This window comes from Puma concolor, chromosome C2, assembly GCF_028749965.1.
Source record: "Puma concolor isolate L17-30 chromosome C2, mPumCon1.1.hap2, whole genome shotgun sequence".
In the NCBI taxonomy this organism is placed as follows: domain Eukaryota; kingdom Metazoa; phylum Chordata; class Mammalia; order Carnivora; family Felidae; genus Puma; species Puma concolor.
In genome coordinates this window covers 82,694,660-82,715,253 of record NC_141675.1, presented here as the reverse complement: position 1 = coordinate 82,715,253, position 20,594 = coordinate 82,694,660, and the positions used below count along the sequence as shown (strand labels likewise).

The 20,594-nt window shown below is 35.7% G+C and overlaps 1 protein-coding gene across 1 annotated transcript in view; it reads right to left on the bottom strand.

The window, feature by feature from the left end:
- Positions 1-74: 74 nt before the first annotated feature.
- Positions 75-20,594, bottom strand: part of CCDC50 (coiled-coil domain containing 50) — a 64,760-nt gene continuing 44,240 nt past the window's right edge. Inside the window, exons 7-12 of the mRNA XM_086675004.1 lie at positions 15,087-15,202; positions 14,658-14,702; positions 14,444-14,548; positions 12,553-12,632; positions 7,787-7,893; positions 75-6,414 (exon numbers count right to left, since the gene is read on the bottom strand). Coding sequence (XP_086531130.1) covers positions 6,395-6,414; positions 7,787-7,893; positions 12,553-12,632; positions 14,444-14,548; positions 14,658-14,702; positions 15,087-15,202 — 473 coding nt within the window. The 3' untranslated portion in view covers positions 75-6,394. The remainder of the gene's footprint in view (positions 6,415-7,786; positions 7,894-12,552; positions 12,633-14,443; positions 14,549-14,657; positions 14,703-15,086; positions 15,203-20,594) is intronic.

Genomic DNA, 20,594 nt, shown 5'->3' with positions numbered 1-20,594 from the left:
AAGAAAAAAAAAATAATACTCCTTACCCCAAAACTTCCCAAGTCCTTGATTGCAGTAAAGAAAACATGAGACTATTGACTTAACAAATGGATGATTTTATTGAGAGGAGGACAAGATTGGTGTTTGCCTCAAACATCCAGGAAAACAAGCACACAGACATATACATACTTTGGTTTAAAAATTATTCATAATATTAATGTTAAACCTGATATTTAAAGAATCAAATGGGACAGAAGTATAGAAAATAAACCATAAAAACACAAGCTTGCATAGATGAATTAATGTAGATGTACAACTGGCATTTAAGGGAGGCCTGAGCACTGGAGAGTGCTGAATGACATTACCACCTCAACCTCCCAAGACACTTCAAAGTCACCAGCACCATGTTTCTCATTGTCCTCAATGAGGTCATGAGCAGGAGCAACTTGTGCTGTATGAAGGTGAACTGAAATAGACTGTTTCCATCAGCCTAGTCCAGATGGGTATGTACATACCCACCCAGTACTCAACACCAGTCACCTTTAAGGCATCCACAGAGTGTCCCTCACAGTTTCATTTAATCTCTAAATAGGCATGTGGTTTGAGGTGGCCTCTTTGCTTTCTGTCCTCAGACAACTATTTTCCATTAAGGTTCTGCTCATTTCCATGAAGTAGCTATTTCAAAACTGCCTTTCCTTCTGGGCATGGCTACAAATTGGTAAGCACTTGGGTTAAGATCTCACTCAGTTTTTAAACATATCTACATTCCAGATGCCAAAGGGCTTACCAAAAACTCTGAGACTGTCTGGGCATTGTGCAGTATCTCCCTCAGGAAAGCACTTTTCCAAATTATATGACAAATGACAGCACCACCTCTAATTTCCTGAGCAACTTGATTTATATGAGCATACTCTTGTACTTTATAATTCAGCACCTTTTCAAAATATAATATTGTGCTGGGATGGATTCTTTTTAAGGGAAGCCCCATTACAGAGAATTCTCATTGTGGAACACCATTTTTATATGCTATCTTCCCACTCTATCTCCTCATTATTTATAACACTTCATGAAATAAATAGTGGGCTGCCTTTAAGAGGCAGGTGAAAAATATAGTTATTTCTGAAAAAAGGGCATTTGGCTTTCGGTTTATAGCAAGAGCTCAAGTTATAGCCTACGGTGATTTCAAGGGCTAATTCAATCAGAAATTTAAAAAAAAATTCTGACATCAAAAACCCTCTCACTAAATTTAATAGCTAGAAACTATTTTACCAATTATGATCTGAAATTTAGTGCAACAAAAACATACCCTAAGTATGCAATGTGTAATAGTATATTTAACTGTCTTTTTACTGCTCTTATTCCTTGCTTTTTGGTAAAGGACATGTCACTCAAAAACCCTGTCTTTCAATTCTGTTCTTTGTATGTGAACCTCAACAATGAACAATGGAGCACTAACTAAGATGCACAATTAATTCCGTCCTTATCTGAAATGTGGAAACAAGCACAGTGCTGGCTCACTAGGCTATGAAGTTATTCAAAAAGAAAAAAATATTTTCTAGCTTGCTGAGAACACACCACAGCATATTAAATGTATTAGGAATATGTTCCTAGGCAGTATTCACAAATATATAAGGGAAGAAGATGGTTTTCAGGACTAGATATTTCCACAAATCAACATGATTGCTTAGATGATTCTGTTAGTCTATGGCATCAAATACAACTTTATAAAAACACTCTGGTGTCTTCCTTACCATAGTAAAAGTTTTCCTGGTTAATTTTCTCCTAAAAGTAATAAAATAGAAACACTCTTCACATCAACAGTTCTCTCATTTCAACTAAATGTCTCTGTTTTGTTTGGTTTTCTCCCTTTTTTTGTCAATGGTATTAAAAACACAAGAGTGTTGGGTTTAATTTTCACAAAACAATAATAAGTGACCTGACTACATAATACAACCTTTGGAAATATCTTCTACGTAGTCACTATAGAAAAGACAGTCAACTCTCAGTTACTCAGGAAGTGATAACCTGAAGAATCTGGCCAAGAAATCCTCACTCTCCTTCCACCAGCCTTTTTGGTCATGCCACTGCTCATTCACAGATTGAGAGGCAACTCAATGAAGTGATAGATCTATCAGTGAATACATCAGCCATAGCTCAGTGGGAGGAAGTCCAAAGTTTCTGACAGCAAGGATGTTTTAGGATCACCTGTGAATTTTATATCTCAGTGGAGAGTTGATAGTCATTCACATACAGGAAATACAGTACACTGACCTCAGTCAGAATCAAACTAATTTAAGGCAATACAGCTCCCCAAGACATTGCTGGCAAAAAGTGCAAGTCTCATCAGAAAAGTGACTCTGTAAGACCTGAAATCTGCCAGTTTGTCCCTTCCTTTTTGACTTCTCTGGAATTAAATTTCAGCATTTCTAACCACAATTAAAGGGCAGGAGCAACAACAGCCTGGACTCTTCCCTTTCATAATCCTAAGTGTCATCAGGGACAAAGGAGATTCTCTGAAGAGGAATTTGGATGACACCTTGCCCCATACAGCACTATCAGGACAGTCTCCAGTTTGTTCCTTGCTGGTCATATTACCTGTTATAAGCTAAGGAGAAAAACAGGATTCTATCAAAGGTAAGATAAGCAGCTATGGCTTTAAGAGGCACCGGCACCACCAGATAGGAGGAGAAAATGGGAGGGACCACTTTATCTAGTCGCTTCTCGGACTATGAGCAGTAAGTAAAGGACAAAGTACTTTGAAAATCTGTTTTTTCCTTTTGGCTGAAAAAACAGGTTTTGGTTATTTTATGATGGTTTCTAAAAAGCCGGTGTTCTAAGAATATGGCACAATATATCCAGTGAAATCTAACTGAACCATGTTCCCTTTCACATTAACATTCCCTACACAAATACTGTTTTCCCAAGAGGGAAAAAAAGTCTTTCAGTGCAAGTTCTATTCTGTTCTCAGTCCCTCAGAAAGCTGATCACACAAGGGTCTCATTCCTTTATTTACAGGGAAGATCTTACAGCCAGTCACCATAATTATCTTTCAAGAAAATCATCACTGAATAAATGAATAATCTTGATATTCCCCAAAGTGATTTTTATACAAGGCAACACTCGTTAAAAATCAAGGCCCTAAAACGTTAACCACTGATGTGGTAAACTGAATGCACCATATTATATAGCAGGTGTTCCCAAAGAACAATTTGGCACAAGACAAAAACTAGAGAATATTTTGACAGTATTGAAGAAAAATAATTCTCCATTAAAAGTTAATTATTTTTATACTGAAAAGTCCTGACATGGATGGAAAAGTGTGGACAAGGTTAGCAATGAATTTATTCATCATCCAGTTCAGCTGCAGACCACAGAAGAGAAGAAAAGGGGAAAATGAGTCCGGTTCACAATTTTCTAGAGTTCAGTGGACCACAAGGCCCAAGGTCACACACCTTGGCATATGCTGATCTACATCCAAGTGGCCATTGAAAATCTGAAAAGGTTTTCCTCCTGGGAAACATCTATCCATATCATTCTTTTCTAATTTAGATGTTTCTCTATGATCAAAACCTGTAAGTCTTTTTGGTAGTCCATTAGTCTGTTGCTGCTTGTTGTAAAGTCACTTGAGAAAAAGTAGCTCAAAGTTATGCAAAGTCTCTTTCTAAAAATCTCAATGTTCTTTTAAAGCATATGTAGCAACTGTCCAGTCCCCCATAAAGTAATCATGTCTAACAATGGTTTCACACTACAAACTTTTTCAGCTCTGAACATTTAATCTGACCCTTACCTGACCTTGCTTCCAGGCAATGAGTTACAAAAAGCTAGTTGGGGGGCAGAAGGTATACACATTCAGTAGCCTTATGATAAGGCTCCATACTGTGCTCATTCAGCAGTACTAGTGTTAATGGCGCCTCCAGAGAAAGGTATAGAAACAAAGATTTTCCAAGGCCAGAGAATTAGTTTACATCATAACATTAGAGCATAATACATTGTGGGCCTAAAAATTCAATTGTCTGTCTTCCAGCAGTAGAAAGAGGAACAAAAGAAATGTTTCCACATTTTTATAAAAATAACAACGTGAAAAGCAGAGAACACAGTGAGGAATGTTTGGCAGTTCCTTTAAATAGAGTTGTTAGTTAACTTCTATAGTCTTAAAAATAATAATTATCATCTTTGAATGACAGTAAGAGAATTAAACCAATAAAAGGAACGGAATTACTCTGATACTCTTTAAAAAGTGTTTGCTTTACAAAAAAAAATAAAATTAAAATATTTTAAAATTCTTAATTTTTAAAAACCTAGAAAAAAAAGGAACACATTTTCAATACAGATGTTGAATTGGGTGTCACAGGGATCTATGACCTCTGGCCACTCACTAAGACAGCTAAAACACTAATATCCAGGGGTTAAATGGCCTGACATTTTTTGAATGAAAATGTCTCCAGACAGCATTTTACAATAATAAATATGATTGGATAAAGTACATGAGAGGTAAGATAAATGCAGAATTTTTAAAGTAAAACTGGTCATTGTATGAGATAGAAAAATAAACATTTATGAAATAAAAATAATTTGTTTAACTATCAAATAAAAATACATTGTGTTTTTTTTTCTTTAAAGTTACCAGAGAAAACTTTTTAAAACATGAAGCAAAATCACAGGGCAGACAAAGAAAAATACAGCATTACTTTAAGCCAACAAGGCCTCAGCTTTGGATACTGAAACCGCCCTCTAGAATTTGGCTAAGGCTCAGTCCTCCATTTTGTCTGCCCTTGCCTATGTCAATGAAGATTCTGCCTCATTAATTTCATCATGGTCATTCAAAGTCCTGTTTTTTTCTCTTTCCCCATTTCTCGAAAATGACTACATCTCTTAGGGTTTGTTTCTTCCTAGATCATCATTTTCCTAAAAGTTGGCTCTTTTACCCAAGTTTCTACAATCAAAAACTTTATGAACTAATAAAGATCTTTCTCAAAACAGAAGGACCCAAATCCACTCTGAGAAACTATCCTAAACAGCTTCCTAAATTCTGCCTGACTTGAAAGACTATCTGGAAAGATAAGGCAAAAAAGGCAGTTCCAAGTGGGAAAAGAATGGATTAACAGCCTTTCCTCTAGTGACCTAGGTATCTCTTTCCTAAGCAAACACCATACTTGAATGTCAAAACGTCAGATTCATACAATGAAAAATAACACAAAGTCAAGCTGAAAGGAAATTATTTATATATGTCACATGATTGCCATTTATGTGAACTAACTAGAATGGGAAAATAAGTATTTCCACAAGGTTAGAAGCTAGACAGAGACTAGATTTCTCAAAGAGGGCTTTAAAGGTCCTGTACAATGGAATCTGATGCCATGTATCACTGACAAATGCGTCGAACCAAATACCTGAATAAAGAACCATTTTATCTACTTCAACTTCATGTCGAATTAATCTGATTATTGACAGATACACAAAATATTTTTTGAGTGGCTGCCAACAAAACCTGCTGTTTTTTAAGCAGGAGGAAAACTTCAATCTGTGTCCAGAGAGAAAGATGGCATCATCGCTCATATGAATGAACATCTTACCAACTCCAGCCACTGCCCTTGGCTCTCTATGTACAATGTAAAACAAGAGAAGGGATACAAAAGTTTTTTACTTTTTCATGTTCAATGGACTTTGCATAGCCCTGAGTTAAAATTTCATAGAATTAAACTTTTGCCAATAAATACTAATAAATAGCCCAATACCCCAAGGCCTCAGAAAGCCTTGCTATAGAAAGCAACAGCAGAGAGAGTGTCTGGGAATGCCATCTGAGCCAATTCTCCCAAGAGGGCTCAGAAGGATATGGAAAACCGCTAGAGTCCTGGTGGCCAAAATAACATGTTTCAACTGTTCCAGATTTGTTTGTTTTTTTTAACACTTTATGGTTCTGATTTTTAATATTTCCCTGGAGAATACAAAAACCAAAAGATTCTTTCTTCAATATACCATACACTAATGCACGAAAAAAGCTATTTGTTATATTCTTTTATTCTGCATTGTACCCAAACATTGTGTTTTACTCTGATCATTATCTCCACAAAATTCTAATTGCTAGCTAAATAAAGCCTAGTCTCTAGATACCAGTACTCCATACCTAACAAAAATGGCATTTTACAGAGCTTTTAGATACTATATCCCACGAAGCATTTGCAGCATAGAGGTGGCCAACATTCAGAAGCTAGATTTTCTTATACTGCCCAAGTGATCAGGAATAACCAAAACATTCTGAATGAATTAAGATTGTTTATGGTCTGAAAAACACTTGAAGGTAAATCCCAGGAATACAAACAGAGGAAGGAAGAAAAAAATGAGCGTGGAATGCATTCTGTATCATCCAGTAATATTTGCTACAGTGAGTCCGTTTTCAAGGCAGATTCCTAGGTTTTTACTGCTTATAATGGAAACCTTGGAAAGAAGAAAAAGAGAAGAAACACCATTAAGAAAAAACCTTTAAAACTGTTTTCTCCCTGCTCGGGCAAAATAATTTATCTTTATCTCTATGCATTTCAAATGGTTCATGTTTTCTTTGTTCCTGATTATAAAATATATACAGAATCAATGTGTTATTTTCAATTATGTATCAAATGTATGTCAAAGACAGGAAGGCATCCCCTAAGAAGTAATGCATGTATATAAACTGAGAAAAAAAATCATGAGCTACTTTCAGTTAATCCAGTGATGATAAAAAAGCCAACAACTGATAGAAATTGTAGTGTACAGGGTTGTTTTGATAACGTCCAAACAATTCCATCTTTTTAAAAAAAAGTGTTTATTTATTTATCTTGAGAGAGAAAGTATAAGCAAGGAGGAGCAGAGAGAGAGGAAGAGGGAGAGAATCCCAAGCAGGCTCCCCGCTGTCAGTGCAAAGACTGACACTGAGCTTGATCTCACAAACCGTGAAATCGTGACCTGACCTGAAACCAAGAGTCAGATGCTTAAATGACTGAGCCACCCAGGCGCCCCCAATTCCATCTTTTAAATACTGTCTTTTGTGTTACTATCAACTCTGGATGCCAGAGTGGAAAGGGATGGGGTAAGGAGAGCTGTTTAAAAAATAACAAAACTTTTTAAAAAATTAAAGATTTGGTCCAAAAAAAAATAAATAAAATAAAGATTTGGTCTAACTTAGACCTTATATTCTTTCTTCATTTCCTTTGTCTCCATTTTCTTTTGTGTGACAGAAGTTTTCTGTGATGTATATGTGTGTACTTTATTTTTTAAATTTTATTTCTCTTTTTTAAGTTTTTATTTTAATTCCAGTTAGTTAACATACAGTATAATATTAGCTTCAGGTATACAATACAGTGATTCAACATTTCCCTACATCTCCAGGGCTCATCACAAGTGCATTCCTTAATCGCCATCATCTATTTAACCCACCCCCGTCATCTCCCTTCTGGTAACCATCAGTGCGTTCTCTATAGTTACCAGTCTGTTTTCTTGGCTTGTCTGTCTCTCACTCTCTTTTCTTTTGCCCTTGCTCATTTGTTTTGTTTACAGGCACCCTTTAACAACATGATGAAAGCTATAAATTCTCTCTGGAGGAAAATGCACATACATTGACAATCTTGTACTCACTTTAAGGTGTTATGTTTTCTGTTTTACCTTTTTGGTTTTTTAACAAATGAAGAATACTATAATGAGCTTCGAAAAAGGAAGGATAATTTATTTTACCACTCCAGTGACATATAAGACACAATTTGATTTTTCCACCATAGCATAAGCATTATAAAAAAAAAAAAAAAATCCTAACCTTGACCACATCTATTTTTCGTACCTTTATGAGAGGATTCTGATTTTGAGAAATGACGTGTGGAATTATGCTGGTTTGTAACATGAGTGTAATCCAAATCCTCAGCTTCTGTCATGGTAGGCGGTGGTGGCCTGAAGGGAAGTCAGAATTTAAAGAGACAGTCTAAGTCGTGATGACTACACAGCCACCTCCCAATGGACTGCAGGATAAGATAAAAACTTTTTTTTTTTTTTTTTTTTTTTTTTTTTGGTAGAAATGCAAAGCCACAGGGTAGCAGAATTCTCATCTTAGTTCCTGGCCTGTTGCATAACCTTGGGAGTAAATTATTTTAGCTTACTGTAACCTTTGCTTTGATGCACATAACTCAATAAAAACAAATATTTACTGAACACCTAATATGTGTGGGGCACTGTGCTAAGGGCTAGGGAAGCAAAGATTATTGAGATGTGTGACTGCTGCTGTTAATGAGAAATTTACTTTGTTTTGGCAAGCTTTATGAAGAAAAAGAGGACGAAAGGAAAGAACAGAAGGGAAGTAATAAAGAAAGTTAAGGAAAGAAAAAAAAAGGGAGGACAGGTGTCACGTAAGGAGGGAGGAGAGGGAAGTAGGAGAGGGCAAGGAGAGGACAAGGGTCAGCATATAAAATTTAGAGCAAAGTTCCTAATTCCACTAGGTGGCAAAGCAGAGCTTACAAAAGGAAAGGACAGTCACACATTGGCAATTTTTCATGTCAAAAGAAGACAAAATATAAAAAAACAAACATTGGGAAATTTTTCCTACTCTAAAATTTTTATTATTCTAAAACTATGTTACATAGATTTTTTGCAAAAATTTGACATTGATGAGATGAAGAACAAAATCTCTCCTTTTTGTGGTCGTTGCTTCTCAAAGGTACACTTAAATGTTATGTTAAAGCATGGAACCAGATCGGTAACATAATGTGTCAAATATCTAACCATGTTGTACGATGCTTTTTGTAGCTGGAAGGCATAAGTATACTGCAATTCAGAAAGTTATGGTAACCTTGGTACAAAAGTCTCTTTCATAGAAGAATATAGACACGTGATTTCAAATTTCTCACTCTGTCTCCTTCGGTATTCAGTGTCTGCAACAGGTCACCACAGGATACAAACTTGTGTATATACTGAGGACTGTGGTATGGGTTCTACTCAGATGATGTCAATTAACTTTCAGGACAACTGCATGGTAACTGTCATACACATATTTTAGAGTTAAATTAGGTGAGATGAAGTAAGTTATCTGTCCAAGCACACACCGTTGTTAAGTGGCAGGGCTGGGACTCAAACTCACCTAGACTTCAAAATTTATGCTGTTTAATATGCTATGGTCTGCTACATAGATGTGTATTTTTATCAGCAGTAGTATCTGCATCCAATACTATACACACATATGTATATGTGTGTGTGGATATATATATATATCCATATATATACACACGTATATGTATATATACATATACGTGTGTATATATACATTTATGTACATATATACACATATACATATACACAGATGCACATATATGTACACATATACACACATACATATGTATATATATACATATATATATAGTCTGTATATTATACTTTTAAATGGTATTTGGCTTATATTTTAATACTTTCATGCATTTGTTATACACATATAATTAATGTAAGCATAACAAATGATATGGTATTTTTCATTTTTCTTATTTTTCACTTTGAACTATGTGTTTAACAAATATTAAATATTAAATAGTGTTTTTCTTTTGTTATCGACTGACATAACATTTACCTTAAAAAGCAGTCTTACGAGTTGGCAGGAAGAGTTGAGACAAACCATCTGAACTAGAATTAAGAAACTCAACTTCAAAAAACAGGTGGTTAAAGAAGTAACTTAGACCCAAGAAAAAGGGATTGGGAATCAGGGAGCAGAGCCTCATCTCTACATTTTTGCAAACTCTTATATCAAACGATCAAAACCCAGAAAAACAAAAGCCAAATGGGACTCCTAAAAATAAACAAACAATATTACTACCTCACGATCAATTCCTCATCAAGGAAAAGGATGTCAACATGTGCAACACTGCACAGAACTCCCACACATCCACTAGGGTAAAACAAGTCAATCTAGAATGCCCTCAGTTCTCTTTGCATGCTGTTCTCCTTAGTTTCTGATTATACAGAGGACAAATCTTGGCTTATGGCATTCAGTGATCCCTATCAAACAGATTCACTGCACTGGAGATAGTTATTTTAAAGTGAAGGGTATTCACATCCAAAATTAGAAAAATCCTGTTAACCAACAGTTTGTTTTATAGTTTTGATGTATTGGGAATACCTGTTTCCTGTTGTTCTCATGAAATGACTTACATGTTTAAGTTAGCAATACAGGCAAAATACCTTTCAGAATTTACTCAGAAGTCATTGAAGAGGCCCTCCTAGATACCCAGACTAGGCTGTCTCCTTCTTTTCTTATAATACCATGCACTTTTCATCCAAAGCATTCAACATAATGGTTATTTGTATAATTGCTTAGATGATAAATTTCATGAGAACAGGAAGCAGTTCTTTCTTGGTAACTGCTGCTTACTCTAAGATAAAGTTGTCTCTTTTCTAAGAGAAAAATGTAAATAAAACACCAGGTAGTAGTATCAGTATAAAATACTATACTTAAAAGATTTTGGAACTTGGTTGAAACTTTTTCCAGTTACAAAGAGTTGAAGTTAATTCAGATTGTCAGCTGATACTCCATTTCCTTATATAGAGTAATGGACAAAGAAACTGACCATGAATTTTATAAGCTCCTCCCAATAACTTGTCTTCCCTCTACTACTATTATCACTACACTGAAGTAAACTTCTAGACCTAGGAAGCTCCATGTTTTTCAATCCCTGAAACCATCTCTTTCTGTACAAATAGCTAACTAAATCTACTATAATTAAATGTGAAGGAGAAAAAAAAGGGGAAAAAATGTGAAAGAGGAAACCATAGACTCTAATCAGAAAGCATATATTCCAGTATTAGTTGTATAAGGCAACTATAATACTAGGCTTAATGTCTAACTATGAAAATAGAGATTTCGTAAAATTCTAATTTTTTTTTGTTACCTGTATCTATATCTGTATCTACACAAAAAATCTTTCTGTAACCGATACTTAAAGACAAATGTTTCTCTCCAGTCAGTTCTACCAGTCATAGGTGACTTTCATTCATTTATAATAGCCATTTTTAATACAGGATCATTTGATTATTCATTCTTTCAATATGCTAAATATTTTTAAAAGTACGTATTATATTTCAAAAACTTGTTTTCAACTTTAATACATCTTTTTAAATAGCCATTACAGATTGTTCTATCATATCTGATATGAAAATTATTAGTGTTCTAAAGAGCCCACAAGTTTTGAAGACTGCAGAGTAAGCCTAAAGATTTTAATTCAGCTGACTAAAGAAAGCATAATAAACCACACCTATTAACCTACTGAGAACAGATGAGTTACTCCTTTTTTAACTTGGATATTGCAGGGATGAAAATAAAAGTACATAATTATAAAGTATGCCATAAAGAAACCTCTGGCATGTGCTTAACTAAAAGATACAAGAAGAACCAAGTTTATACAATTGACAGAATATACTAGTGTTGCCCTAAGAGCTTTACAAACCTGATGTAGTTTTCCAAAGGATATTTACTTTCTGAAAGCCCGTGAGTTTAAAAATAGACTATGGCTTTTTAAAGACACTAAATATATTCACTTTAAGAAAACAAGTCTAGCAGCTTAAGTGTGGGCAATGAGTGGCAACAACATTATATGTTTTTCAGTGTGATAAAATTTATGTTTTAGAATTAAAACAGATATTAATAATTAGGATGAAAATTCAAGGTTTTAACAGTTTTCAAAGTGTTAGACTCAGTGTTACTTTTGTCTTTTTGTATATAATATTCTCTCTTTCTAGTCCAATTATGTTGTTTTGTTTTGAAAAGCAACAAAAATCAATAAAGGACCAAAAAAAAAAAAAAAAAAAAAGGTTGCTTTCTGCTTCCCCAGAGACTTAAATGTTGTCTACACTTAGGTAGAAAGATAGCAACTGGTCCATTAACTGAAACCCAAGGCTGTTTGAGAGAAGTCAGCAAGTACATACACCACAGCCACAGCTACTTGATCTAGTGGGATTTAGAATAGACTGCCATGACTCAAACTAAGTGTTTGCCAAGGCTTTGAGACTCATGCAGAAATGAATTTAAGCATGTGTAAATATCATGCACATACCAATGTGACCATAAAACTTGGTAAAACTTTAAAACCTGGGATTTTACTGGGAAAAACATCAATCTCATCCCTTCTTAGCCAAGGGCATCAGTTCAGTGAATCCAAAGACAGGAACTGGTCCTACCAAAAAACATATCATTCTTTATAAACCCTAGTTTCCAGTAAAATGATCATTTTCCTGATTTGACTTGTTCAACCCAATTTAAGAACAAACTGAGGGTTACTGGAGGGGTTGTGGGGGGGATGGGCTAAATGGGTAAGGGGCACTAAGGAATCTACTCCTGAAATCATTGTTGCACTATATACTAATTTGGATGTAAATTTTAACAAATAAAAAATAAAATTGAAAAGAAAAAAAAAGAATGCAAACAAAATTTGAGAATACTCCCACAAGACTTGATACCACCTCACAGCTGCCGATTTCTGGATCTCCTCTCCAGAGAATACTCTTCTCAGACAATCCACAACTCCTTACTCACCTCAAAGTCAAGTTCCTCACTCCCCTCTTCAAATGTCATCTTACCTTGCTGGCCTGTCATTCTTAGAACGGTGAGGGTCATCACTTTCTTTTGACTTTGAGTGTGCCGATTTAGTTGTTTTTGGCTATGGACAGAAAAAGAAGGAAAAAAAATGAAAGAAAAGAAAAGCACACATATAGAAAACAAAAGTAAGATTATTAGGTTTAGAAAATATCTAAATCATGCCAAACTCTAGTAATTTCAAGTTACTTACATTCAGTCGAACAACATGAAATATTTTTACATATGGCCATCAGAGATTTAAAAAAAATTACAGTCACAAAAGTATGCTGGAAGCTGTCAATGCAGCCAGATGAACGGCGACATACACATGAACATGCTCCCCCATAGGAATACACCTGGACACCCATTATTAACATAATAGCTGCACAGCAGCTGACCAGAACTTCCAGTCTGTGGAATGTTGGTCTGTGCCCTTAAACCTATTTCTGAAAATCTGACTTGGGGATGGTGATTTTCAAGCTAGGAAACTAAGGAACATTCAGTCCAACCTTTCTAAGAGAAGAACTCTACCAGCACCAATTATAGAATCTAGAAATCAGACTCTAATTTGCTAGAACACTTGCTAGACATGCGACCTCTCCCCTTTTACCTGCCTGATGTGCAATCCCCAAAAATACCTACTCCTTCATAGCTGGGTTAACAAAGAATCTGAGTAACTTCTGGGCAATTATTTGTAGCTTAAATTTGTATAAGTAGAAGCATTTGGGAGCCCTTCTTTTAAAATAAAATACATCAGGAAAAATCCTGAATTACTAGGAGGGTGAAAGAAGGAGATACCTATAAATAATTAACATGGAAAAAATACTTTCATTTGTTTTTCCCCGACAACTGAATAACTGAGCAATAGGAAATAGCGAGCAATACGATTATCATGGTTTCTATGTCTTCTTTTTCCTCCTAATCAATGCTGAGACTCAGACCGAACCAGAGATCCAAGGCAGGAATTTGTTTGAGAGAGAAGAGAAAGAGAGAACAGCGCTAAACATCAACTATGCGTGGGTACACACCCTAGCTGCGACCTCCCAGGCCTAGTACAAACTCCCTCTGAAAAGCCTCTACTATAGGAATTCTTGACCCCAGCAACTCCTCTGTTCTTCTACTATGCTTTCTTCAGCCAATTCAACCCTGTATTTGTTACCTGTCTAGTTTGTCTTCCTCCTACGTTATATATTATTATGAGGAAAATATATCTTTTTCTTTCCCTGCAAGTCCACAGTGGTGCAGTGCACACAGTAACTAATGAGTGCAGTCTGTTAAACTGAACTTGCACCCACCTCGTACAAAAATTAGACTATAGAAGAATAAACTGTGGTCAGTAACCATTTTGTCTAGTGTTCCTGATTAATGAGTGGAAGACAACAGTCCCAGCTCATGCTAGGCAGTTCCTATACTCTGACAGGAGATGGCTGCTGGTGGTATGTGTCAGCCTGCCACGGATCTAGTTATGTCAGAGGAAAGAGAAACAGTGGGTACATGATCACGGATGGACAGAGAGAAAGTAGAGAGAGAGAGAAAAGGCCACTGGGGAAACATGAAAGCATGTGCAAATACTACATTCTCCTGTAACGTAATAATATTTACCTATTTTACTAATATGTAAAACTTAGATTACTCATGACCAGTGGCATGTGCAACTTAATTGGTATTAAAATGAATGGAATGAGTTTTTCAATCTTAGCGGTTACTTTCTCATGGTTACTTTGAAGAATTATGATTTTTTGTAATGAAATAACATTTACGAGTCAGATTTGCATATGCAATACAAGTAATTTGTGTATGCCAAATACACTGGTAGAACTTACCCTAAAAGCAGAGTCCCCTTTATAATTAATTAATAAATAAAATAAGATAAAAACAATAAACAGAACTTACCTTCCAATCAGGGTCATGCTTTCTTTTGTCCAAAGATGATTTCTCCCTCTCCTTGGCTTTCTTGTAAGCTTTCTTTTCTTCAGCCATGAGGAGTCTAGCAATTTCCTAAAAAAAATCCAGTCAGTACCACTGATTGCAGAGTTATGGGCAGAAAATTACTGGGCTACTTCTGACGAGTATTAGTTCAAAAACTTATTAACTAATAAGAACTCACCTCATCCTGGGCTACTTGAGCTGCTCTCATGTCTACCTGGGTAGCCTATGGTACAAAAAAAAAAAAAAAAAAAAAAAAAAAAGGGTAATTTAATTAGAATCTGTGTTGTCCATTTTTAAAAATCTTACATAGAAATACACGAGTATTTCAAACCAGCTGTAAGTAACATCCTTGAAGTTTAACTGGTATACTTTCACCAGCCACCAGCCAGAGCAGGACTGTTTTATCATGTTCCACAGCAGATAGGGATATGGAATTATGATGGTAATGCTTACTCAGTAAGTAAAACTGGACACTCTATTCCCGTTATCTTGCTTTTCCACCCATACTCAACTCATAGAGGATCACAATGCCTATCACATAATCTCAAATTTTATTCAAGAAAACTTAGTGATTATCACCTAAACTTTTGCATGAAAATTTGCTCACCAAAATTTCTTCCTCTTGCAGTTTTCTGGCAATTTCAGCATCATACCACTCCTGATCCCTGTGAGCCACTCGTGATGGGGTAGAGACAGCCTCTTTCATTCCTCTTGGCTTCATTCCTAGAAAACTCAATATAATAAGGCGACTGCATTTGCTTTCTGAAAAGTTGCAAAGTTTAAGAAGTTATTTTTTGTATCTAATATTGACAATACTGGCACCACTACAGAATTCAGAGTGCACCAGAAATAATTTTTTCCCAGAGGCACAGAAGTCGTAGTGCAGATTATCCACACATTTAAACAGTTACCCACCCAAAAGTGCCCAGGAAAAACTCCCCTTTCACATACTTTCTTCAACAGCAGGAAATCATACAGTGAACTGTAAGTGAGGCTTTTGCAAAATAGCAAGTGAAAAAAAAAAAAAGGTTAAGATACTAAAATAAAAAAAAAAAATCAAGAAAGTTACAGAGTCAGAGTTATAAAGAGGCTGTCAAGACTGGAGGAAGTAAGAGTCTTCCTTCTATTTAACTCAGCCTTGTGTACTTTACTTCAGAAACAGCATCACCTCAGAGTTACATGACAGTCCCTGTTAGCCAACCAGTGGCCCTACTGTGGCTTCTGCTCTGACGGCGAACAAACCCACCTGCTCTGGATCTTTCCTGTAGTTTCCATCAGCTCAATGCTGTTGCTAAATTTTAGGGAAGATGTAACATAAGGGAAATACCAGAGAACATAATGACCTTAGATGTCTACTCCTCTGAGAAAAAAGGAACATGGGGTATGGGTAGGGAATTTTTCCCCTACTTTGAAGTTTTATAAGCAGCATATATTCTTTTTATAACTTTTAGTCAAGTGGTAATTGCTGATGTTTATTTCAACACTACAGATATTCCCCTCTGTGTATCCTTTATAAATTATAATTATTGGGCACCTGGGTGGCTCAGTCAGTTAAGCATCCCACTTCAGCTCAGGTCATGATCTCATGGCTCATGAGTTCAAGCCCCGTGTTGGCTCTGTGCTGACAGCTCAGAGACTGGAGCCTGCTTAGGATTCTGTGTCTCCGTCTCTCTCTGCCCCTCCTCTGCTCATGCTCTGTCTGTCTCTCTCTCAAAAATAAATAAACATTAAAAATAAATAAATAAATTATAATTATTCAACAATGTGAATGTATTATAGTGAGAAGTAATATTTTTAATGCCACAAACAAGAGTGATCATCTAGAATAGTGACTTTCAGTAAATGGATTATTGAAGGTAAAAAGAAAATTTACTCCTAATTACCTATTTCTTTGCATCAGTGATTCTCAGCCCTACTTATATATTAAAACCACGTGAGGTGCTTTACATAAACATACAAATCTTTGACTCAAACCTGAAGGACTAATTTAAATAACCTGAATGAGATCTGGCCTTTGGTAGTTCGGGTTGATTGTTTTAAATCTTAACAGTTGATTCTTACTTGAACATGGCATTGAAGCTATTAGTTTACTGTATTATGTCCATCAAAATAACCATACATTAAAATAATTTTTATCAAAATACTTCAATACACTTGATTCACTTGCTTTAAACAAAAAAGAAAAAGAATACAATTAAATTATGGGCACATGAAGAAATTTAAATTATCTGGTGAAGCCTTTGTAGAGCTTTGAACTTAGCTCTGTGGTAAATCCAAAAGCCATGGACTCATCTCTCTTTCCCACAAACATAGACTATTAAACCTGGCTCTCTTAGCTTCAGGCCTTTAGCGTCTGTGTACCTAGAATACCAAATCCACTTCAACTTCCCATCATCTCCAGAACTACTGAATCTTATATTGCTGGGCTGGGCAGGGCTAGCTTTAGTCAGATTTCTGAGTGGTTTGTGACAGTCAGGAAACAGAGGGATACTCATAAGAGTGGATCATATTTAAATGAAATATAAACCTCCCTAAGTTATGATTAGTTTGTTCATAACTAGAAAACAGTATTTCAGGGAAAAGACATGAAATTAGGGAAGCTGACATTGGACAAAGTTGGTGGAAAAGAGGTTGTGATACTATACTCCTACCTACAGAAAAAGGACACTTCAACAAATGCTCAACGCCTTGTTGAGTCTGACAGGGAAGATCACACTTATGCCTTACTCCTTCCATGTTGCCACCAGTGAAAGAAACAACAGAGTGGGATGTGTTCAGATTTGAACACACTAAACCTTCTCCCTTCTTATGCCTCCGCCTGTGCACCAAATTCACTGAGAAAATATTTTAATATATATCAAAGACATTTGGAGGACATTCAAATGAAATAGTCAAATAAACAGACTTATTTGATTTGACAGAGTGATAAGATTGTCACCTCCAGTCAGTTTAAAAGAGAATGACACAGGGGCACCTGGGTGGCTCGGTCAGTTAAGCGTCCGACTTCAGCTCAGGTCATGAGCTCACAGTCCATGAGTTCGAGCCCCACATCGGGCTCTGTGCTGACAGCTCAGAGCCTGGAGCCTGCTTCAAATTCTGTGTCTCCCTCTCTCTCTGCCCCTCCCCTGCTCATGCTCTGTCTCTGTCTCAAAAATAAACAAAAACATTAAAAAAAATTTTTAAGAGAATAACACATAGATCAATGGAATAAAATAGAGCCCAGGAATAAATCTGTGCATATATGTTCAATTAATCTATGACAAAGAAGCCAAGAATATATAGTGGGGAAAAGATAGTCTCTTCAGAAATGGTATTGGAAAACTAGACAGCTACATGCAAAAGAAAGAAACTAAACCATTTTCATATACCATATACGAAAATTAACTCAAATGGATTATAGACTTGAACATAAGACCTGAAACCATAAAACTCCCAGAAGAAAACATAAGCTCTTAGAAATGTTGGTTTTTTTTTTTTGATTTGACATAAAAGTAAAGGTGACAAAAGCAAAAATAAACAAGTGGGACTACATCAAACTAAAATGCTTCTGCACAGCAAAGGAAACCATTAACAAAATGAAAAAGTAACCTATGGAATGGGAGAAAATATTTGCAAATCTGATATGAGGTGACTACCCAAAATACATAAAAAACTCATACAACAGCAAAATACAATCTGATTTAAAAATGGGCAGAGTGGGGCACCTGGGTGGCTCAGTCGGTTAAGTGTCTGACTTCGGCTCAGGTCATGATCTCACTGTTCGTGAGTTTGAGCCCTGGGTCAGGCTCTGTGCTGACAGTTCAGAGCCTGGAGCCTGCTTCGGATTCTGTGTCTCCCTCTCCCTCTGTCCTTTTCCCGCTCATACTGTCTCTCTCTGCCTCTCAAAAAACAAATAAATGCTAGAAAAAAAATTTTTTTTTAAATAAAAAAAAAATAAAAATGGGCAGAGTGCCTGGGTGGCTCAGTTAGTTAAACGTCTGACTTTGGTTCAGGTCATATCTCATGGTTTGTGAGTTCGAGACCCGCATCGGGCTCACTGCTCTCAGCACAGAGCCCACTTTGGATCCTCCTTCCCCCGTTTCTCTGCCCCTCCACCACTCATTCTCTCATTCTCTCCCTCTCTCTCAAAAATAAATAAACTTTAAAAAAATGGGCAGAGGAACTGAATACACATTTTTCTAAAGAAGACATACAAATGGCTAACAGGTACCTGAAAAGGTGTTCAACATCACTAATCATGAGAAAAATGCAAATCAAAACCACAACAAAATATCACTTCACACCTGTTAGAAGGACTATTATCAAAAAGACAAGAAATAATAACTGTTGGTGAGGATGTGGAGAAAAGGGAATGAACCCTCATGCACTGTTACTGAGAACATAAACTGGAAACAGCCACTATGGAAAACAGTATGGAGGTTCCTCAAAAAATAAAAAAAATAAGACTACCATGTGACCCAGCAATTCCACTTTTGGGTATTTATCTGAAAGAAGCAAAAAGCACTAACTCAAGAAGATATCTGCATCCCCATGTTCACTGCAGCATTATTTACAGAAGCTAAGACATAGAAACGACCTAAGTGTCATTCAACATACGAATGGATAGAGAAAACTGTGGTGTATATACAATTAATATTATCCAGCCATAAAAAATAAGGACATCTTGCCATCTGCAACAACATGGACAGACCTTGATGGCATTATGCTAAGTGAAATGAGTCAGAGAAAGACAAATACCATATGATCTCAATTATATAGAGAATCACAAAAAAAAAAAAAAAAAAAAAAGCGCTCACAGATACAGAGAACTGACTGGGAGTTGCCAGCGGCAGACGGTAAGGAGTGAGTAAAATGGGTGAAAGGTATCAAAAGGTACACACTTCCAGTTATAAAATAAATAAGCCTGATGACTACAGTTAGTAATATTGTATTACATATCTGAAAGTTGCTAAGAGAGTACATCTTAAAAGTTCTCATCATAAGAAAAAAAAAAAAAAAAAAACCTTGTGCCTATATATGTGATGAACGTTAACTAGACTTATTGTGAACATTTTGTAATATACACAAATATGGAATCATTACATTGTACACCTTCAACTAATATAATGTTATACATTAACTATATCTCAATATAAATGAATGAATGAATAAATGGTTAACTAATAAGTATCTGAAATAATATCTCCCTAAGTCCCAAATATCTAGTGGGTAAAGAGTTTATTTGAACTACTGATATATCACTGTAATTCACATGTCTCATAAGCAGAAAATCTCCATCATAAAATACTAGATTTCTGGACTGACAGGACTGCCCACTAAATAGTAGTATGCTGTGTACCAAAGGTAAAAAGAGCTTATGTGAGTATTTAAGAAGGAACTTCAGATATTACAATGTAAGGCTGTACATTTCATTATAGAAAACAGAGATGCCTTAAAAAATTTTTTTAAATGCAGTTAGTTGAAAGAAATTGAAGGAATGGCTGCTCTCATCTTGGTAGCCTCAACAATCCAAACACCAGTTTTCAAAAGATCAGGTGAGCCATACTTAACAGTTTCACATTCAATTCTTAATCTAATCCTTGTCTCCTGTTCATCGTTCTCCAGTTTAAGGACACAAGGACCTCCGCCAACAAACACAAATACAGCTTACCTTTAAATTCTCACAGAATAAAACTGTTAAAAGTTTGCTTTTAAACTGTAGAAAAATTAATATGCTGTTATGATTTAATAGCTCATTAGAGAAGTTACCCTCAAAGATGTTACAGTTTTACTGTCCTTTAGAAAGTTAACCAATCTTATATTTAATTTTAACAATTGTATTTTGCATTCCTTTTTCAACTAACTATAAAAAAGCCTGCCCTCAAATTCTCTCATTAGCTCTTTGTCACTCTGCTAGTTTCTTAATTAATAAGTTAAATAAAATTTTGGCCTATGCCAACAACATTAAGAACTATGCTTTTACAAAAACAAGAATAGACACCAGTATTTAGTAATTGCATTTTAATGTAACCTTCTATTCGTGGGGTCACAAAATCAAATGCCTGCAGTAGCTAGGAAGATAGAATTTCTAACGTTGAATATCAAGACCAGCAGCTCTGTTGTAGCCATTTGAGTA